At 34.6% G+C, this 23079-nt stretch overlaps 5 protein-coding genes across 5 annotated transcripts; 2 read left to right on the forward strand and 3 right to left on the reverse strand.

Moving 5' to 3' along the window:
• Nucleotides 1-661: 661 nt before the first annotated feature.
• Nucleotides 662-2422, reverse strand: MONOS_13254 (uncharacterized protein; the record flags this gene model as incomplete). The annotated part of the gene is made up of 2 exons (XM_067865942.1): nt 662-1221; nt 1333-2422. 2 exons carry the CDS (start codon nt 2420-2422, stop codon nt 662-664), a joined length of 1650 nt encoding a protein of 549 aa, XP_067719663.1.
• A 1556-nt stretch (nt 2423-3978) lies between these two features.
• MONOS_13253 (uncharacterized protein) lies at nt 3979-4881 on the forward strand (the record flags this gene model as incomplete). Its single annotated transcript, XM_067865941.1, has 1 exon — nt 3979-4881. One exon carries the CDS (start codon nt 3979-3981, stop codon nt 4879-4881), a length of 903 nt encoding a protein of 300 aa, XP_067719664.1.
• A 6247-nt stretch (nt 4882-11128) lies between these two features.
• On the forward strand, nt 11129-12092 carry MONOS_13252 (uncharacterized protein; the record flags this gene model as incomplete). The annotated part of the gene is made up of 2 exons (XM_067865940.1): nt 11129-11138; nt 11209-12092. The coding sequence occupies 2 exons, from the start codon at nt 11129-11131 to the stop codon at nt 12090-12092; spliced, it is 894 nt and encodes a 297-aa protein (XP_067719665.1).
• Nucleotides 12093-13130: 1038 nt separating this feature from the next.
• MONOS_13251 (uncharacterized protein) lies at nt 13131-14507 on the reverse strand (the record flags this gene model as incomplete). Its single annotated transcript, XM_067865939.1, has 4 exons — nt 13131-13528; nt 13706-13941; nt 14006-14194; nt 14290-14507. 4 exons carry the CDS (start codon nt 14505-14507, stop codon nt 13131-13133), a joined length of 1041 nt encoding a protein of 346 aa, XP_067719666.1.
• Nucleotides 14508-14627: 120 nt separating this feature from the next.
• On the reverse strand, nt 14628-15410 carry MONOS_13250 (uncharacterized protein; the record flags this gene model as incomplete). The annotated part of the gene is made up of 1 exon (XM_067865938.1): nt 14628-15410. The coding sequence occupies one exon, from the start codon at nt 15408-15410 to the stop codon at nt 14628-14630; it is 783 nt and encodes a 260-aa protein (XP_067719667.1).
• Nucleotides 15411-23079: the final 7669 nt, after the last annotated feature.

The raw sequence follows: 23079 nt of genomic DNA on the forward strand, positions 1-23079 counted from the left end.
AGACATATCCAAAGGAGTTTCATCAAAATTTTTGAACCAAACTCTGAAGTTATCTTGTTGAAAGAACTGTTGATATTTATCTCTTTCTTGAAATTCATTACAATATTTAACAAGAGAATCATTATCTTTATCTACATGAATGAAATCCCCATGTAATGAAATGTGTTTAGGCTCTTCAAGTGCAATAGTATTAATTAAACTTGAAGATTCAATGTTGTTTAATTCAATTTTTCGAATCAGTTTGCACCATAAAACATGAAAATATCTTTTTCGTTTTGAATTAATAAACGCTTTTGGAAGATTAGTGATTAAAGTTGATGTGTGATATCTTTTAACAGGAACACTTATATCATAATTTATATCTTTCCTCGACGAAATCGCTGGATGCACTTCATGCGCAGTCATTTACTGAAAATTATAATCACAAAGCATTTCAAAAATGAAATTTAACATGCATCGATTCAGGTGTTGGAAGTCTTGGAGGATCTACATTTTTTATTCCTGCTGTTAATAATAAACACTGAAATGTTTTGACAATTGTTGATATTATTAATGTTGTGCAAAGGACAATTTCAAATAACATTTATGAAAATCTAAAATGTATTACTCACTAATGTTTTATATTATAGATAAAAATAAAAAAAATATATAATTGGTTGGTTTATTCTTCTAATTCTCCAGTTGGAGTATATCCTAACGCTCTTAACACATCTTCTGCAGTATGATCTTTAACATATTGAACGTTTAATCCATCTTTAAGACTAAAAATCCAAAATGATTGTTGAACCATGTTGAATAGAGGAGCAGGAGGATGTCTTGCAGTTTGAGTGAGATCATCTCTAACGTTGTAATAAGTATCTGTTTCTCCACTGTATATGGGAGTTCCTCTGAGTTCAACAGAAACAGGAGTATTTCCAGTGTGAATTCCATCAAAACAGATTCCAGTTCCACCACTTCTCTCACACTGTGTAGTGAACATGAATGATGTATCATCAGTAGTTGGAAAGAAGATTTCTGAAGCATTATTTTTGACACTTGTGAGACTCTCTTCATACTCCTCAGTAGCAGGGTGTAAAGAATCAAGATCTGAAGCATTAAGCATCATCTGGAAAAACGTTGCATCTGTAGTATTTAAAAGCTTTTCAGGGAATCGTCTATCACCGATGAAGAGTTGGAGCTCTTTATATTGAGGGTTATCAAATGCAGTCCAATGACGAGTATCTTTTTATATTAGAGTAACTGTTGACATCACATGATTAAAGTATAAGTTGTCATGGCACTGTTGAAATCCTGAAGGAGAAGGAGCACTTCCTAATCTTTTTGTCTCAATACTTTGTGAAGGAACAACAAATGGATGAGAAGAGAAGTATTCAACAAGATTTGTTAAGCATTGAGAAGACACACTATATCCCGCAATAGAGATCTTACAGTCTTTCGTCTGGCAGAATGTGACTGTGGGAGTAAACTCAAAAATAATAGTTTCATAATTGAATCTATCAACAGTTCCTTCAGCAGTTAAGTCATCATTAAATACAAACTGACGTGAGGGACAGTTTATTTGTGTGAACTTCTTTGCATACTCAAAACATGAATCAGGAGTGGTAAGGATCATCTTCATTATGCTATAGTAGTTTTGTCCTTGTGAAGATTTGAAATTGTTTCTTCGTTTTCCTACAGTTTTGATCATGGACATTTTTGGAGATACTCGACAGTGAACAAGTGCTTCAGGTTTTATGGTGTATTTGAGTTTCAAATTTCCGAATAAACGATTTGGATAATCAATAAATCCTGAAAACAGTAGATTATCATCAAGAGGAATAGATATTGGAATATCAATATCAAGATAAGATCCTGCTTTAATTAGTGTTATCGGAACGTAGACTCCACAAGCAGAATTATCATATTTGTGCACGTTATCATATAAAGAGTGTATATGTTTTCGATTATCTTTCTCAGTTTTTGGCTTGATTGTGTTATATATAAATGATTCAATAGTTGCGTTGGGCTGACGAGTTGAATCAATAATCTTATCTTCTCCATGAACCACACAATAATCTGAGATAATATTTGATCCTGATCTCAATCCGATGAACATAAATTGAGACTCAAGCAGTTTCTTTCCTGCTTGTGAGATCACATTATCGCGTGTGACAAGATCATGAGAGAAATTAATTCTTGCAGAAATGACTGTTGTAATAAATGAATCGTGAATTTGTGTGACATCCACATTTGTGTTAGTCATCGATATGTTTATTTCATGAGTGTAATCCAATGGAAGTTTTTCATCAGGAATAGCTTCTGAAATAGAATAATAGTGTCTTCCATCGTTTATTGCAGTCATTTTTGAATAAGTTTTTACTGCAGCCTCTATATTTCCAACAGGCTGTAACCCAAATGCATTTGTAACATGCAGATTTGACATTTCGTATTTAATAGAAGATAAAAACTTGAAGAATATAATTTTTTATCGCTATCAAAATATGTCAGCTGGAATTTGGAATAAAATGAAAAACTTTTTCTCGAATACATTCAATTCTGTGAAAAATGGTATTAAATGGGAAACGATAAGATATTGAAGCTTCTTGTTCGACCTGTTTTGAATACTGTATCACCATTCCTTCCTGGCCCTGGAAAACTTATTAATAACGTTGTCAACACAGTCAGTGATTTTGCTGATAATGCTCTAGGAAACAGAAGCAGAAACAACTCTTACGATCTGCAAAATTCTAACAATTCAGGAACATTAAACAGATGAGGAGTAATTAATCGAGCAACATCGAGTACTTCAGATATTCGAAGGCAAGGATTGCTTAACAGAAGAGTTCAACAATAAAAATAAAACTATTAATAAAATCCACAAAAATATTTTTTACTTTATAAATGTAATTTTTTATTTTTGTATTTATTATTTGTTTAAAATTGATCTTCTTCGATATCCATCTTGTCAGAAATCGCTGTTGATTAAGAAGACGAAGAAGCTGACGATGAACTTGTGCCTTGATTAGATTTGATAAAAATTTCTATAAAAGGATTCTGAAGATCCGGATTTGTATTTATTAATGGCACAAAATTTGTCAAAGGATTTTGAGAAGTGAATATCATTTTTGCAATTGAATCGTTGTTGGAGAATATCTTTCAATGAGAACATCGAAATCGTCATCAGTTAATCGAGAGTAGAATGCTTTCCAATACTTCCTGTGCTTTGATATCACATTTTCTTTATCGATAAACATATTGTAAATACCGATATTTGGATTGATAGCCATCATCATATCATGAATCAAACACTGTCTGTATATTACTGAATTAATTCTTGTTTGATGCTGACTGTAGGTGAATTTTTTATTTTCACATAATTTTCTCACCTCATCACTTGTGTTGAAACTTAATTGAAACTTCTCAAGGATCTGTGAAACTACTCTCTTTTTGAAATCAATATCCATTCTGTCAACTTGTCCTTTATGAAGATTCTTCAAATAATCAACATATTTGTTCTCACGTCTGTCATTCAAGTTTGGATATTTATCAATATAATTACGCATAAGTTTTCTTCTCTTGCGCTCATTTCCTATTGTATATCCATCAACAGCATATACATCGTTATTAGGAGTTTTCCAAATGATCTTATCGGGAGTATCAGGATTGTTATCATGATCTATTGAATCGAAACTCCAATCTTTTCCTTCTTTCCAAAGTTTATTTCGTATCAGATAGTTTTTCCCTGACTGTTCACTCATCAGATCTTTAATATATCGTATTTCCTGTTGTTGATCAAGCACAATATGTTTCAATTCATCCATTCAAAGTTTTGCTTTTGGACCACCTGCATGTGCCTTTTTTCTATTGGTGGGATCTGATGAAAATAGTGAAATTCCTTTTTTTGGTAACTCAAGCAGATTTAGATTGTTAAACATCAATAGTTCTTTTATACAAGATAAAAATGTTTTTATCAGATTTAAATACAAAATAATTATCATTATGAAAAGTGGACTAATTCTAAAAGAAATCAACTCGAGATCCTTAGAGACAATCGTGAATAGAAGAAACAGGGAGGCAGAATTGGATATCACACATGAGATACAATCAGACATACATCCAGATCTGTTTTTCAAACGCAATTTTGTAAATTTGCTTGTCGGAGGAAGAGGAAGTGGAAAAACATATAGTGTATTGAAAGAATTAGCTAAAGTGAGTGCATTTGATGAATTATATCAAGAATATGATGTCACTCCTGAGTTACATTTTGGAGGCTATTCATTATTTGTGTATGTGTCTGACAAGAGCAGTGATCAGACATATGAAAGGATGAAGAAATTTTTTGAATTTCCAATTGTGCAAGTGAGATATAATGAAGCTTTAAAAACACTAACTGATATCAGTAATGCCAAAGAACTCTATCGTGATATACGCAATAGAAAACAACAGGAAGAAGCAGTTGTGAATGCTGTATTAGAGACACTGCATATAGAAGACTTTTCTCAACCTGTTCATCACACAGCAGTTTTATTTGATGATTGCATGGAGATGTTCAAAAAGAAAGATGGGATATTTAGGTTACTGTTTGAGAATAGACAGCCTATGATCACATACTTCTTATGCTTTCAAGATCCGAAAGGAATATGCTCAGAAGGGAAAGCTAATTTGGATACTCTGTGGATATATGGAGGATTCTCTAAATTGAAGTTCAATTATGTATATTTTCAGCTGCAGACTAATCAAGATCGTGACACTCTATGGGAAGGCTACAAAAATTTAAACAGAAGAGATATCATGCACTTCTCATATGATTACGATGGAACAAAAATAAAGACTATTATTGATGCTAAAAAGGATGAGAACAGAAGAACAGCGATCAACGTGAGATATGTTAGAAATCTTTAAAGCATTCTATTATTTTTCAAAGTTTCGACAACGATTTCCATTTGTTTAGATAAAATATTGATTGCATCAATTATCTCAGAATCGGTAGATATATTTTTCGACAAGTAATTATTTGTAGATTTCTAAAGAAATATCTTATTATTGAGCTTAGTGATTCTTTATCCTTCGATGTGATATTGCTTATTGAGTTTGCATGTGGATAGCTTATTCATCTCTTCTTCATTATCTGTTAGATATTCTTTAAACTCCTGAATTGTTTCAAAAATTTTTATATCAGGTGAAAAAGGTTCTATTATAGTTAAATCTGGTAATTCTTTTTTAATAGTTTTAGCTGTTTTTGACATCTTTTGAAAGAAGATAAAAATATATTTATTCATTTTGTTTTACACAATATTTTTAATAAGCCTCTTCAATAGAAATATATTTAGCATTATTGAGAATAGTTTGGACCTCTTTTAAAGTGTCTTCACTTTCGAACATGTGTTTTGAAAGCATTTTTGTGACAGTTTGTTGAATTGCGTGCAAATGCTATTTGAAGAACTCATTTTGTAATTTGAATCTTTCTTGACTTTATCTTATTTGCTGCAGTTGTTTTGCTTTTGCTTCTTCTTCTGATGCATATAACTTTTTTCTTCCCATTGAATTTTAAAATGAATTAAAAAATATATAAATTATTTTTTAAACTTATAATTTCTATTTTTTTTCCCATTTTTTGAACATATTTTAAATAACTTTCTTTTTTCATAGAAATTAAAAAATATTAAATTTTAAAAAATAAATTCGAAAAAGGGTCCTATTTAATTTTTTAGTAGAACCGAGAGTTTTGGAAATTTTTCAATATTTGGGATTTTGTTTTGTGATTGATTTGATTTCAATAATTATTATTATTGATTGATTAAATTATTTTTTTGTTTAATTTTGATTGTCATTGAGCGCTTTTCATTAAGCACTTTTCATTTATTATTGTGAATTAGATTTTGATTTTGAGTTCTAAATTCACTGCGAATTTGACTGCAGCGCAGCTATGAGCAACTCTGTCTCATATATCGCAAAGAGGCATGATTTATTTGATTTGACAAATGTTTGAAAATTTGTCGCCTCTAACGGGTATTGAACCCTTGACCTTAATTATGAAAGGCCATGGTATTACCCTTAAGTTATGAAAGTTTAATATAAATATGCGTGTTTCAAATTTGCTTTTATTTTAGATAGAAATTAAATGAACTGAAATAATTTAAACAGTTAATATTTTGATCACACTAAAGTATGTGAAAAAATACCTCATTTTTCAAATATTTATGATTAATTTAAGTTGAAATTTTTAAATTTTCTAATGAGATGAAATTTGGAGCCATAATGTGAGTGATTTGTGCCACATTTTTAAACGTGGGTTTAATCACTCGCATTATGTACTTCTGATCAAAACCACAACAGAAAACGAGTGCACAAAGGTTAAAAAACAACAGGAAAGTGACAAACTGAAGAATTGTGTGGAGAAAACAACAAACACAAAGAAGAATACAAAGAGGAATATGAAGAAAAAGGAGAAGAAGAGGTGGAGGAGCTGGCTGTTTGTGTGAAACATCACGAAAGAGAAGGGGAAGAGCACGAGGTGGTCCAACAACCGACGAATTGGATAAAGATTTTACTGGAGATGTGGAAAAATAATTGGAGAGAGAAGGCGAAAGATCTGAAATAGCAGGAGAAGAGAAAGAAGATGATACGCAAAAGGGAGGAGAGAAAGAGGAAAGCGAATAAGAGCCATTGGAATTCCTGTTTTGAGCAATCTCGTCATTCGGGGTTGAAGTTTTAAAGAAGAGAGAAAAGCCACAACTAGACAGATCAGGTGCTGCATTTAGAGAGTGAAGCGGGGTTGACACAAAAGGCAGCTGAAACGCACAGCCTTGGAATTCGACTGATGAATTGAGAAGAAACGAAGAAAAGGAAAAAGATGAAGTAGACTATGACAATGATGGCGATGACGATTTATCGCTCGAGTCATTCTGTGTTTCATTCCTATTTTTTCTCCAACACTTCCTTCTTCATCTGTTGTCGTGATTTCATCCGTTCCAATGGGAATGATGTCTGACGTGATGAGTGCTACCCTCAAAAGCGACAGGTCGTCCTTGCCGAGAGAGAAGCAGTCGTCGATGGTTAACAGCACATCCTGTTTCAGCTGAACGCAGGAAACGAGATGGATGACTTGCTGTGGGATGAAGGGAAATGTAGCAACGATCTGTGGAGTGGGTGTGGGAAAGGACAATAGCTCCGTTGGGGAAGAAGAAAGTTAAAAAGAAGAAGATAGTGAAGAAAGAAAAAATGTTGTAATAGAATAGTAAATATCTGTGAAGCGCTAACAAAAAATTGAAAAATCAACAAACAATTACGGAAATAAAGAAAGTGAAAAGATATCCACAAAGATGTGTGGAAAAGAGAATGCATGACAAAGAAGATATTTTGAAAGCTTTAAAGGCACTTCGGACATAATCATAGAAAAGAAGTGAGATTTTATTGTAAAGAGCAAGAAAAGCAAAATATATACTCCTTCTAGTTTTCTTCCATCACGAATATTGCTTTCAATTTCCTCATTCAGATGTTCTTCTTTTTATTTGCTCATTGATATTTACGCTTCACAAGAACTATTTTTAAATCTGCAGTATATTTATGAAAATATTGATTGATATTTTTGTGAAAATCAAAAAAGAAAACAGATTATTTATTGTGTTTTTTAAAAATTAATTGAAAGAATTGAGAAATGAAAATACTTTTGTCAAAAGGCTAAATAGTTTAAAGAGCATTTAGTGCTTCTGATGATAGGGAATGCCTTCTGACACCAGAGATCCTATTCATCCTTGAAAAGATTCGTTTGCAGCTTGCTTCGCTGCATTGAGACGAAACAAATGAAAAACAGATGTTTGAGTATATTGTTTGAATAGGTCCTTTCTTCGTGATCTCTGCGTAGAACTTTTGTGTATCATCTTCAAATATTAAGCTTGGTGCTTCATTCAAAAAATCCAGAAACAGTTTGAAACATAAATCCCTGATCTCTTTTGATTGATTTGATTATCCTGTTGCAAAGTGTCTTTCAAAACTTTGTCTAATTAGTGTATCCCAGCAAGATGATAAGGAGCACACCACTTGATCGCAAACTTCTTTCTCTTTTCTAGTTCCAGTTGGGAAGTCAAATTGATCTTCTAGTTTGAAAACAGCACCTCCACATCATCTCCTCCACATTCTATTTCATCAGTTCCGTCTTCCATTGCATCTTCAATTAAGTCATGAGAATTATCTCAGAAAAATGTGATGTGAGAATATGTCAAACATGTCGAAGAAAAACTATCAAAAGAAGAGCACGAGGAAGTTGTTGAAGGAAACGAAAAAGACTCATGAATGCTTTCATCTTTTTTCTTTTCGCTTAGTTTGAAGGATCCGGTCATAATAAATTCATCATCTTCTGAATAATCTTCAGCCATGCATAAGCCAAACAAGTCCTCTTCACTAGACTCTGTTTCACTTTCGTCACTTTTGCTTTCCTTTCTTGAAGCTTCAATGTTTTCAAATTCTGAACGCTTGAAATTGGAAACCATGATGATCATGCTGCAAATTTCTTCAATAATTTCTTTTGATTGATAACCTTCATCTTCCTCGATGCCATTTCTTACAACTTTGTCATAACAGCACAATTGTCCTTTATTTTATGTAGTTTATGTGACACATAGTTCAATGCTTCAAAAAAACAGTCATTTGTTAGAGAATAACAAACTGACAGATGTGGTTGTTCTGAAAGAGTTTGAGATGAAGGATTTGAAGCGCAAATGATAGGTGAATGTGTGAATGATGAATATTCCGAAGTTGAAGAGGATTGTTGAAATGAGATTGATTGCTTTGGCTCTGAATTCAACGGTGTGCAAGAAATAGATTTTTCTGCTTCAAAAAAAGAAATTGAAAATTTATTTCGAATGAAATTTTGAAGTCCTGTTGGAGACAACACATACGATAACGATATAAATTCACCAGTGTTCCCGGTTTATATGTAATTATGGAATATTATTATAAAATTTTCAAAAACATTTTTCCATTCTGTTTCTTTAATAAATGAAAGATTTTATTCCATATTGCAAACCGAATGCATTCAGCACCTTTGGAAAGACATTTCCCATCTTTGTTCTTTCATTTTCCATTTCTAAATGCAATTTTTGAATTGGAAAAAGGAGAAGTTCTGTGATCATAATGTTTCTTATTTGATCGAATTTTAATAATTTTTCGAAAAATATCTTTTCTCGGTTTTTTCTTATAAAGTGACAAATAGAATACAAGCACAGCCATCTCGTTTGAATAAATGTCGGACATTTCCGTTTCAAGGATTTTTTCACAGAAGAAGTGCGGGCATTTTTTGCAAATTCTGTAATAATTGTTTTCTGGTTCTTCAGAAAAGGGATTTCAGAAAACGCGTGTACAACAACCAAATTCAACAAATGATTCATACAGTAAACGAAAAATGGAGCAGCCTATAAATTTTTAATTAGTAACTTTTCCTTATTTTCCATTGGAATTGAAATATTTTCAATTGCTTTTTTTTGAGGACTTAAGCCATCCGAACAAAAACAGCGAACATGCGCATTGATTAGTTCCAGTTCCCGAATTACTGTCCAAGCTAGTTTTCTGTACTGCTTTGCATTGTTGCAGTTCGGATATGCTTTCCAAAACACTGATGATGTATTTGGTACCAATGGAGCTATCGTAACAACTATGCACTTCTGATTTCCCACAACACCTGAATCCAACGAAACACAAACGCCCATTCCCCTCAGTGGCAGCGTCACGCTTCTGTTTTGCAAACTCACTGTCATCAATAACCTTTCTTTGTATTTTCTTTCTTGTTAGGAATGGGAAAATGTTTGACGGAGACAATCCTGGATTCATTTGAGATAAATGAATTAAGGCTGTGATAAAATTATTAAATTCTTTTGAAGACGCTGATAAGAAAGATATGTTGCAATGGTTTATTATTTTCGTAAATAATGTCTGTAAATTGGTGGATGTGCTCTGAATCAGTGTTCTTTCTTTGCTTTCCCTAATACGATCGATTTTTTGAAGAGCTTTCTGCTCTTTGAAAGAAAACATAATGCGATTTTCTAATAAAAAACAACGATGATTTCTTATTGCAACGTAACTGCGACGACCACTTGTTCCACATATTTGATTTCCCCGAACATTTGGGCATAAATATTGTTTATGATATTCTTTTGTTGGAGAGCCATCAATGTTTGAAGGAAAAAATGACATCCATATTTGATTATTGATGACCTCTAAAGATATTCTGGTTAAATATTCATTGTTTTTCTTTGTGTGCTTGTAAACTTTTTTTAAATAATCAAAGCAAAAACATATTAAATATTTAGTAACATCAAACTTGCTCCTTTTTCATTTGATCCCACTTGCTCCAGTTTTAGAAAACAGCATCCGTGATTGTTCAATTCTTCCTTTTTTTTTGCAAAAGCCAGTTTCTGATTAAGTGAAACAAAAAATCATGCTTCAATTATCAAAACAAAAGAAGCAAGTTATTAAACGCACAAACTATTTGATTATCCACCAAGGCATTCTGAAATTCACTTAAAAGATTTTCACATTCAAGCATGTTGGGTGTTGACATAAAAATTTGTCAAAGTCAAAAAAAGATCGACCAGTCTGTGACTTGGGCAATTTCCAAAAAACTGATCCGATCAAAACCCATTAAAATGTGCTTTTTTTCTAAAAAAAAAATTATTGATCATTATATATTCAATAATTATTCTTTTGCTTTTTATCTTGATTTTTTTTTCATTTTGAAATAATAAAGTGTATGAAAAATGAACTGTTAAACTTATGAATTTTTAAAATTAATAAAAACTGTATATTGACTTCAATCATTTTCAAAGTCAGTCAATAGTATATTTTTTAAAGTCAAAAGTCTGAAGTCACCCAGGGTTATTTTCAAGTTTTGCATCTATTTATTAATTGGAAATTGATCTTTGCTATGCATTTTCATTCATTATTCTCATATTTATGGGTCATTTTTTAAAAAAAGTTTTTTCACGAGAAACAAAAAGTTATGCGAAAAATCGGTCCATTCAAAAGTTTTTAAATAATTTATGCTTTTCAAGCATCACAAAATTAATCTTTAAAAACAGGAATTGCAAAAGGAAGACAGTTTCACATATGTTCTCTTTTCCTTTTTCAATTGTATCGTCCATATAGCTCCGGAGAGATGCAGCCACGTTTGGCATCTAGCAATTTCTTCGATCAAATTTTCCACTCTTAAAAGCCAATGTACAACACTGCCCCAAGTGTGTGCTGTTCTGTCCAAAGGAAGCTGCTTCCCTCCTCTGCCGCTGTCTCCGCTGTCTTCGCTCATCTCCTTCTTTTCTGGCCTGTCGTCAGCCAAGTCGTATCAGGGCGGGCGATCAGCTGCTGCACGCGGGCTGGTCCCCTTTGCTCTCCGGGAAGCACGCACAACACTCCAAAACTCGTCTTTTACGGCATTTTCTTTGGGGCTGGAGGGAAGAGAAGCGAGAGATGCATACGGAGGAGGAGGAGGAGGAGGTGGTGGTGGTGGTGGAAGAAGCATTGGAGGAGGAAGAGAAAACAGAGAGAGCAAAGAAGAAGATGGAACCGCTGCTGAGACGGGATCGAAGGGGAAGATGAAACTGAAAAGGAAAAGGGAGATACGCCACATTGTGGACTCTGTTGTGCTGGGAAGAGGAAGAGTGGTGGGTTGTCTGGAGAAAGTGCTGCAGGATGAGAGGAAAGCGAATGAGAGAGAGCTGAACGGAGAGGAGTGGATGAAGAGAGAGGCGATGAAGGCAAGAAAGATGGAGGCAGAGGAAGAACACGAAGGCAAAAGGGAACGAAAGAGGAAGAAGGGAACAGAGGAGAAAGCGAAGGAGAAAACAAAGATTGAAGAAAAGGGCGAAAACAAAACGAAAGTTGAAGAAGAAGAAAACAAAGGAAGAAGAAACGAATTGATTGAAGTGTCGAGCGATGAAGAGGATGAGAAAGAGAGAAGCAAAAAAGAAGAGAAAAAAGATGAACATTTGAAAGAGAAAGGAAAAGAGAAAGATGAATTTGAGGAAGTTGAATTGAGCGAGGAAGAAGCAATGCTTGTTGAATCGATAAAACAGAACTGGGTTTTATTTAATCAGAATGCATCATTATATGCATCATTATTATAAGATGAATTGTGAATTGATTTTTTCCGAATGAATAAATTCAACTTATTTGAATGAACTGAGTTTTTCTTAAATGAAGTCATGTAATTTTAAATGGTTTAGGTGACACTTAAATTAAGTGCGAAACACTTAAATAAAGTTTTTATGAAAATGTGATGAACACTTATTATAATATTTTTATGTTTAATCTTTTTCATTATCAACAAAAAAATTGAAAAATTTAAAAAAACAAATATTTTTCTGTATTCTAAATCAATATTTAAAAAGTGTCTAAAAATGATTTTATTTAACAAAAAAGAGAGAGAAATGAATGCAAATATCATTTTGTCATCATTATTCTATTCCATTCCAACTTAAAAGTTCTTCAATCGATCTCTGTGTAATAAAATATCTTAAACAAAAATTTGTTTCTTTCGATGTTCTCAGAGAATTCAACAACAAACATAGCATATAAATTTTAAGCTCTCAGTCAAGTCGATAGGTTGAAGCTGCTTTCATCTTTGCCACTTTCTCCGTTGAATGGATATATTACATTTTCATTTAAAGATATTTTTCTCAAAGCTACTCAAATTTCTTCTTCATTGCATTCTTCTCCGCTCTCCACCATTACTGGTCTGTTGATTTCTTTGTAGGTCCCATTCAAATACCTTCGGATCCTTCGATATTATATCATAAACTATCTCCTTGTATTTTCTAGCTTCTTTTTTAACCCTTCTTATCGAATGGTTGCAATGATAAATGTAATCAGAACAATTAATAATGTCACAACGAATTAAATGATTTCAATCAATGCCCAAGATGATTTTCCTTCTTTCCCACTATAAGTTATTCTTTCATCTCATTTTGACTCAACCTCGCTTTCGTTCTTCAGAATAAAGGATTCAGTTGAAGCTGGAGATTCGACACTTCCAAATAAGATTTTCACAGACACTTCTGTTTCCTCAGATGCATTGAAACAATTGTTTCTAGAATGGCTGCATGAATCTCTGTTTTTCCTGCAAACTCTTCTGTTTGCAGCGGATCCACCTGGAGATTGTGAACCTAGCCATCGAAGGAATCAACCTGGAGGGATAAGCCACAGGGCAGGAGCAAGGAGCCAGCAAGATCAATCGCAAGGGTGTTGCCTTGCTGATGAGACTTCACTGAAGCCAGCTGCAGAATGAAGAACGGAGAGGCTCTTTCTGAAACAATTCCAGAAAGATTGCATCCCAAGTTCAATACCCAAAGTGATGAGTTTCCTTTTAAGCCATCTCCGCCTTTCAGACTTCGAATGTTCAGCAGCGCATGGTCTGAACAGACGATATTGTTCCTCATGGATGGATAGCTTGTGACATTCGGGCTGTTATTGTCAAACAATCCAAATTGAACGGAGATGCTTCTTCCTGACACAGATAACCCTCCTTTTAATGAATTGGCGATTGAGATGGCTTTCATTGCTCCTGAACAATTGGAAAGATCGATCATGAAGCCATTCCACTTGACCAAATCTTTGAATAAATTTGTGTTCGATCTGGGCTGTTGTGGGAAAGTTTTTCCATCGAATGCACACGATATCATTCTTGCATTGGATTAGCCAGACAAAGAGGAGATGCTCCTTTTGTCTGAGGAAGATATACGTTTGTGGCTTGAGCAGTTATCAAATTCCCGCAACATAGACGAAGACGAAGCAGCCAAGCAGCACGGGCCAAGCGAATTTCTTGTTATGTTTTGAAATGAAGACAGCTTCAAATGGAATGTCGAAGCATTCAATGTCACTCTCACTGCACACCCATCTACAAACACGATGTTTGAAACAGCGAAGAAATTCATCTCAACATCCGTTTCTTGGCATTCAACAGAAACCAACGATTCACTTGAAACGTGAGCATCATTGAATTCCAAATGAATGCCCTGGATGTTTGAATGCCCTCCCGAACCATCTGAGGAAAACACAATCACGCTTGATCCGCTCTGAGTTCCTCTCATCTAAATGTTCTGGAGCTGGCAGTCTTTGCAGTTGCGAAGAATGAGGCCTGATCCCTGAGCGCTGCAATTGGATGCATACACCTGCTGCATGAACAGCTTTGCCAGATCGTGGAAATCCATCAGCACTCCAGAAATAATATCTGTGAAATTCAGAAATGCACACGAGAAATATTCCCCACGACTTGCTGCCAGGCATGAAGAACTGAGACAGAGGCCAGCAAAAGTGCAGTCAGACATCGTCAATCTTCCACCGCTCATTTCAACAATCGAGCAATTCAGTTCAATTTCAGATCCTCCATCAGAAGCTTCTTGAGCAAAGATTGCGTCTGCAATCGACAAGTTGCTATCAGCAAGCGATATAAAGCTGGAATGAGAAGAAGAAAATGCGTTCCCAAACAAAAACGAAAGAAATTCCATTTTCACTCTCGACGAGCACGAAACGAGACTACCCATCTTTCTTTCAATGCTGCTGCTCAGCACAACATTCCCCCTGGCGCCTTCCGCATCCAGTGATTTGATTGTCACATCGCGTGCATTTTCTTCGCTTGATTCCATGGTGTTTTTATTAATGACCTAATTGCTGTAAACAGAAGGAATGATGTGAGTCAGCGCAACATTCAGCGAAATGCAAGGCCCGCTCATCCCACCGCACTTCCGCGAATCAAATGCGTTGCTGGCTGATGAAGACGCAAATATCGTCTCGCTCTGAGACACAACAACAAGCAGCAGCAGATCTTGCTCGTCATAATAATTCTGAGCTGTGCATACCCACATCGCAAACTCACAAACAAACGGATGCTTGAAGTTGAGCTGGAAGAGCACAATACTGATTTGAGATTTGATATATATGCATCTCACATGCAGCTCTCGTCCTGTGAATGCCTTGTAGTTCATGAAAGTTGTGTGTTCTGAGAGGAAAGGAAAATGACCATCGCTCGTGATTGATGAGCAATCCAGGAATATTGCTCCTCCTCTTCCACTTTCTGAGCAGAAACACTCCGAGATAGCAGAAAAACGGCACTCGAAAAAGCCTCCTTCGCTCAGGCTCATGATCATTCCTCCACCTTTCTCGCTTTGGCTGCTTCCACAGTTCTTGATCAACGTGTTTTGCACAGACACGCTGCAAGGCTCGCTGCCAGTGCAGCTGATGATGGAGGGCTCAGATGGAGCATTTTGGAGGAGCGAATGGAGTGTGCAGCATTTCAGTTGCACTGTTGGACTGCCACCTTCATTCAATCTCTGCGACTCGCCTCTCCACTCAGCCTGCGCAAATACTGCCACAATGCTTTTGCACATCGGTTCAATATTGCTCATCATAGCATTTATCATGTCAATGCTGCTTTCATGAGATGCCATCAAAATGTGACTTTTGCATTTGATCGATTGGAACGAGCAGAATGATATTTCGCATGTTCCAGACAAGCAGGAGACGATGCAACAAGGAATGTCTGCTCGAGAAGCGCAGACAAATAGTAATAGAAAGACGATTGAATTACGTTCATTATTCAATGAAATAATGAAGGCTATTTTTTTTTGTTTTTTATCTTTTTCAAAAAGAAATATCAATTTCAAAAATTGGCAGGTTTTTTTCCCAGTCTTTGAATGTAATCGAGCCAATCAAAGTGCAAAAGCTAGTTGTTTGTGTGTATATTGATTCAATCCAATTTGTCATTCAACATAATATCAATTAACTTTATTGAATCTAAATAATAAAACATCATTCATTTCAATATCCACTTTATACTACTTTTTATCCATATTAAACATATGAAAAAACATGTGGATTACATAATTGGAAAGTTCAACAATCGACGGATGAAATGTTGATATATTTTTAATCGTTTGTTGGTGCAAACAATTTTTTACGGTTTAATAAATATTTTTTTCCTTTCGATCTTCGAATGAATTTGTCGAAAACAATAAATATCATTAAAAAAACAACATTAACAATATACAATTCGCAATAGAGTGAATATCCGAACGCAAGGAGCAGGTTTGCTCCTCAATAATGAGTATTGTTCACGATTTATGGGCGGTTTAAGATCTAACTTCGCCAATACTCAAATTCAAAGTTGATCCTAATTGTCCGCAATGAAAATGAAGCAACAACCTGTAACAATAGAACACAGAGACGGCGATGGAAGAGAATAAGATCAATTTTTGAAACTGGAAAGAGGAAAAATTATTATTGAAGAATTTCCCAGTATCTGAGCATGTTTGACAACATCCGGAACAGAAGATAGTGCACAGCTGAAAGAGCCGTACAGAGAGCTGCACATATTGAAGAGATAATATCAATAACAGAAGCTGCAAAACAGAGTGAGATAATTATTTGAATTAGTAAAGCGTTGTGCCACAAGACAATTTCAGAAACTGAAACCACGAGAAATCGTGAGATATATAAACAAAATGAAGATATGATATTCTATAGGTTTTAAAAAAGAATACAACTTCACATTATTTTGTTTATTTATTAGGAATAAGAACAACGTATTGAAGCAAGATATCGATATATTAAGAAAGTGCTTGATATCGCAAGAATTTTTAGAGATAGATCCACAAATTGCAGAGAGATTATTTTGGAGAAAGAATTTCCTATCTAATGAAATTTCAAAATAATATTATATACATATACAATATAGAAGAGATATATTCATATAATGCTGTGGAATTCCAATTTAAACAAAACCAACGAGAAACAACAGAATATTGATAGAATTTGAAAGGAAGAAGATCCGCGCATAGCCGCGAGACAAAGAGAGAAGAGAGAGCCGCGCTTTGCCGCGAGACAGAGAGAGAAGAGAGAGCCGCGCTTTGCCGCGAGACAGAGAGAGAAGAGAGAGCCGCGCTTTACCGCGAGATCATGATTTGATTAAATGAAAGAGGTGCAGAGAATTGATGCGAGAGAGGGATAAATAGAGTATCTGCTTGATATGAAAAGAAGATTTATTGTGAAAAGAGCTGTGCAGTTACGCGAGATACCGATAAATACAATGACGAAATATTTATATTTATATAATGCAAGGATATTTGTAATAATCGATACATATATTACAGCAATGTTTTAATAAAAGGATAATTTCATCACAGTTACAAGATAATTATTTGAAATGAAGCTGTGCATATTCGGGAGAGAGTTACAAAGAATCAAACCGAGTTGGATCTTGAGATAATGAGAAAAGAGAGAGAATAGAAAGTCGTGCTTTACCACGAGATTAAGAGAGGAGAGAGAGACCGCGTTCAATACCAAGACTATGAGAGGAGAGATAGCAGAGAACCGCGCTTCGCAGCGAGATGATAATAGAGATAGAAATCTCTGAAAATCGATTGGCTTTGCAAAGGAAATATTGACAAGCTGTATTACGAAACAATATTAAAACTGAATAAGTGAAATATCATTAATTTATAATTCGAAATGATACGTTTCATTATAAGAGAAATTATCATATAAGGGAAACCGCTAAATATTACTGGACTGAGAAAAAAAAAAAAAAGAAATTTGTGGATTGTCGCGAGATAATAGTGGAGCAACAAAAAACTGATGATCGAAAGAGTTAATATGAAGAGAGAACCGAGTTTGCTGTGAGAAAAGGAGAGAAAGAAATTGAGAGAAATGGCGATTTGATAATACTATAAGAAACAGTGCATAATTACGAGATATGTGCAGATATAGAAACAGCGAAACTTTTCCAGAAGATTGAAGAAGTGAAATCCGCGAAGAATCTCGAGGAGAAGATAGAGCATGTGACCGCGGAAGACCGCGAGAGGCGGATACAGAAAAAAAGCTGAATAGTGCAGCTGAAATATATCAAAGAAGACTTCGCATATCTCAGCAAAAATGCCGATAGACGCACTCAGCCAGACTTAGAAGAAGCGGGACTATGCACTGAGAGTGTAAAAAGTCGCAGAGACATGTCAAACATTAGTACCGAGAAGACTAGATATTATTGAAGACACCATTGCTCCGGTTCCCAGCGGAATTATTTGTAAACTATCCTCTTTAAAAAGGAAGAGAAAGATAGAATTGTTTATTTACGAGATTGAACTAGTCCATTATTGAGAAACATCGGATTGATCTCTAAAGAGATGAGAAATGATGACTAGAATTTTCCCCCATGAAAAATAATTAGTGTTAGACTGGAGAGGAAAATATATAAGAAGGAAACCTTTTCAAGCATGGAGAGAATACGTTGGAGCGAAGGACATATCAGCAGTAATATTGAGTAACCCAAATAGTGAAAGAGATACAGGGAGAGCTCTGCGAAGATTTACAATTCTTGAACAAGCAAAGTTCTGGTGATACTGACCCCCTCATTGAAAAAGATGCCAAGTGAATTATGGCAGAATTTATTGGGAACCAATCGAATACGAATTTTTCAAGTGGAGAGATCAATAAAGCTGAACGAAAAGTATTCGAGTCTATTAACATTTTCAGAGAATTTGAGACGAATGAGAAAGATATTGATTCTTCTCCTAAACTCACGTTAGAGATATGCCGAGAAGTGGAAAACAATATTGATCAATGCAGGAATTAACAATTTTAACAAAATGTGGAAGACACCACATTTAACTCAATAGACACGCAAGCATCACAGAGGAGAGCCCCTATCCTCACAGAAATTTTGTAACGTTTGAGCCAGCTGAGCTGGAGAGATTGAGAAGGTAGTGTTCTATATTGAAAGAGAATGCAGCATTAATAGAAGTGCAGATAAAGATAACATTAAGGAAGACAATAAAAATCGATATTAACAAACATTCAAACTCACTCATCGATACAGAAGAAACGCTCCAACGTGAGTTGGATTTTTCCAGGATTATTTTAAAAAGATGAACACGTGCGGTTGATATTAAAGATGGTGAGCCTGCAAATATGCAGAGAATAAAAGAAGAGTTAGAAGCTATTCAAAAAGAGTATGAAATACACGATCATTTGACCGCGCTCTCGATTAGACATAAAGTTATAATACACATATCAAGAAGAAAATGTTGAGATTGGAAAGCGAGAAAGATACACGCAAGAGGGGAGCAAGGATCAAGAGTGGACAGAAAATTAAAAACATTTTTCTTGTTCAAGATATGAAATGGATCCTGTTGACGATCGACTTTCAAGAACCCCCTCGTGGAGAAGAAGAAAGGTTGGATATAAGTGGAGGAATGAAGGATATGTGAATCGAGAATGCAAATTCAGAGATGAAATATTGTATCAAATATGTATATATATATATACATATATCAGAAGCTGGGGGAGATGAAGATATGAGAAAAGGGAAGAATTTAAAGAGACAAGACTTCCTGAGCTAAGAAGAGAGAAAGTTGAGAGAAAGAACTCAATCACAACACAACTTATTCCGATCACTCGAGTGTCGGAGAACATCCCTCATAATTCCCAGCAGCGGAAGCGAACTGACTGGAAGCAGACACACTGCCTCACAGAGAAAGAAGGGCACAGACCGGAGGAAGAATGGAGAAAGAAGTCAAGGTTATATAATAAAGAACTCAAGAGGAACGAATTCCCGGTCGAGAACACCTCGGAAACACCTCAAGAAATAAAGGGAGTAGAGACAATGGCCGCACCTTCATCCGCAGGCTCTCAACACATCCGCCGCACGATGACGTGCTAGGCAGGAGGGTTTAAGATCATTATATATAAATAAATAAATATAAAATTAAGTAAGAATAAATATTTAAAAAGGGATTTCAAAACTCATTATTGAGGAGAAAACCTGCTCCTTGCGTTCGGATATTCGCTCTATTGCGAATTGATAGAACGCAGTGAGACAGGATTTGATCCGAAATTATACTAACGCGGATGGAGAGACTCAGAGCGGCTGGGTGCGTCAGAGAGAAACATATTTGGAGGAATATGACGAGAAAAAGGGCGAGATATAGAAGGATAGAGGAAAAGATCAACCGCCCGAAGATATTAATGTGCACCTAGAACCTTTTTTGAGAAACATGGAAACAAATAAAAAGTTCAAGCATGATCCTACTCCTTTATAAGATTATTATTGTTTTTACAGAGAAGAATTGAATATTTAATATGCAGTGTGTGATGATTGGTGTTACTCTGCTGATGCAGCAGAAGAGCGGGAGGCAGAGCGCATCACATGCAGTTTTCTTTTCCACGCCTCGCGGAAGCGAGAGTGGTTTTTCTTTCTGCTCCGACCAGAATACTCGCCTCACCGGATCCCTGCACTGACTGCAGGAGAAAGCTCCGAGGGGCAATGTCCCCTGCCCTCTGGTCTTCGTGACCAAGGCAAAAAGGCGAAGAAGGTGGTGAAGTGAAGCGGACAATTCAAAATACACTTATTTTTGTAACCCTGGGTGACGTGGTGACTTCTGACGTGACATTTTTTATTATTGACGGACGTAACAAAAAATACCACGTTACAAATCAAAACCATAATATCGATTAATTGTTTTAAAATAGTTAATGTTAAAAATATAATACATTTTATTTGATTTTTAAATCAGAAAAATACAGAAAAATGTTTTTCTCAAATCTTCCATAATTCATTTTTCACTGCCGTGTAAGCGGTGAACGGAATTTTGACACGTCACTAACGTCAGTGACTCCTGACTCCACTTCAAGTCAGTTTTTCAAAAAAATCAAAAAATGTGGAAGAAGAATAAATAAAACAAATCAAATCAAAGAATTCATATGATTACATTTTTGTCAAAGATGCAACCATAAATTTTTGCTTTTCTTTTCATATTGCAACTATTTTGATGGAAGAATAAATCATAACTCCAAAAAATGAAACCCTATAACACCAATTGAAGTTTATCACAATTGCATAAATATTTGAACTGGAATATTTACCAGGTAGAGACTTATTAAATATTAATCAAGAATTAATGTCTTATTCATTGTTAATCGAAATGAGAAAAGCTTCAAAAACCGTTTTTGAAGATCAAACATCTTTCAAGAATATGCTGAAACTTTAGAAACATTTTGAATCTCCCACTGGATTATTGATGAAAGTTTATTCTGTAAAAGGATTGCCGCAACTGCTTCTTATTTACAATGGATAACCCAAAAATAAACAAGAAAAAATAAGAGCATATATACACAAAAAAATCTGAATGCTATTAATTGTTGAGGTTTGTGATGTTTTAATTGAATTAACCTGTTGTTTGTTTTGACGAGCAATTCGAATTCTCATCAATAATAAAATAATTTCTTCTGCTTTTAAAGAACAAGGTTTTCAATTTTTGTGAACTTTTATTGCTTCTCGTTTTCTTTAATTTCAAATGGTCAGCAGTTACTCATCATCCGCTTCTCTTGGCTGAAATTGTTTGGAATTCACTGTTAAAGCAAAGTTAATGAAGAGACCAGATAAATACATAACGACAAGAAGAGGAGGAGATACAGCTCGGAGAAACGAGATAGCAAGATTCTTTCTATTTATTAAAAGAATATTATGCTCAAACCAGTTATTCACGGTCAATTTTCAAAGAAAAAATGAAAAAAATTAAAGGATGTGTCTTTTTTTAATTGTTTTTGTTTATTCGTTCTATCGAAATGAAGTGCAGTTAATAATTTTGTTCAAGAATAGAATCTGATTTCTGTTTATTTTTTTCCCCGTGAAATTGTGATAAATGCAATAATTTTCATGAATAAAAATTTATCTTTCTCCTTTTTTTGGAATTCACATAATAATCAGAAACCACTAACAACATTTCAGTATAAAAATTTCTGTCAAGAAAATCAAACATTTCACCTTTGCTTGTTTTGACATCTTCACATCCATCTTCTTCCATCCTTTCGAATGATCGTCATTTCAATCTCTTTCTTTTCGCTTCTTCCATTTCTTCTTTCTCCTCTTCTTTCAATCTCGTTGTAATAATTTGAAAGAATTCCAAGCTTTCTCATGTGATCCTGCAATTCAATGTTTGCCTCTGAATTTCCTCCTAAACAGCATAAACAACTCCTTCTTTCTGAAAAGCACCAATTTTTACAGTCCTGTTTTATGCTTCTCCTTTTAAATATTCGAGGCATCCGCCGAGAAAGTCTGGACAATTTTTCTTTGATGCTCGATGCACCTGAACAATGCTGTTGATAAGTTCAACGTATTCTTTATTCCAAAATGTGCATGAGTAAAAAAAATCGAAAATTGTTGTTAACCATCTCCTTAATATAAACTCTTCTTTCTCTTCTGTTACTCTTTTTTCTTCTTTTCCTCTCCCCCAATCAATACATCTCATCAACTCTTCCAATTCCCTTCTTGCCTCTCTCCAAAAGTGCAGCTCATTTTCAATCTCTCTCTCCTTGTTTTTGTTATTGCCCAATCTGTGGATCAAAAACGACTAAGCACATTGATAGGCGAGTAGTGAAAAATTGTGATGCTTCTGATGATATTTAATGATTTCTTTGATTTTTTTCTAAAAATGGTCTTTTTTCATTTCCTTAAAAAAAGTAAATTATATCAATTAAATGAAGAAACGACAATTCAAAATTTATCAATAAACAAATCAAACCGAACACATATTAGAATTGCTCAGAGCCAGCAAAGCCATTTCCACCTCATTTAATGTTTTCTCGTTTTCCTCTTTCCTCGATACAGCGTTCTGGTGCCATGGCATACAAATCGATTGTATTTCTGAAGAAGTCATAACTTATAAAAAAACAGCATCTACAAAGATTAATCAGCAGTTTTTCGTTCTTTCCTTCTTTCTTATAGTTTTCGTCAATTATCATCCTTTCAAATCTTTTCCTCATATAAATTTCTGAAAGGCTTGAGTGATTATTCTTTTCAGCTTATTGCAATATCTCAATTGCTCCAACAATAGAAAGATATTCACAATCGATATTATCATTTTTTCGTTCATCTTTCATATTTTTTCGATGGTTCAGCAGTGAAAATAGAGTAAATATTGAAGATATTCATATCCTTCATTACTTCATTCATTTCTTCGATTTTTTGTTTCTTCCCTTCCTCAATGCAATCACAAGTTTACAAAATAATTCTGACATTCAAAAAAAAATAAACAAATGCAATTATCATGACTTTTATGCTAAATT

The sequence above is a fragment of the Monocercomonoides exilis genome (assembly GCF_001643675.1).
Source record: "Monocercomonoides exilis strain PA203 chromosome Unknown scaffold60-472593, whole genome shotgun sequence".
NCBI lineage: Eukaryota > Preaxostyla > Oxymonadida > Polymastigidae > Monocercomonoides > Monocercomonoides exilis.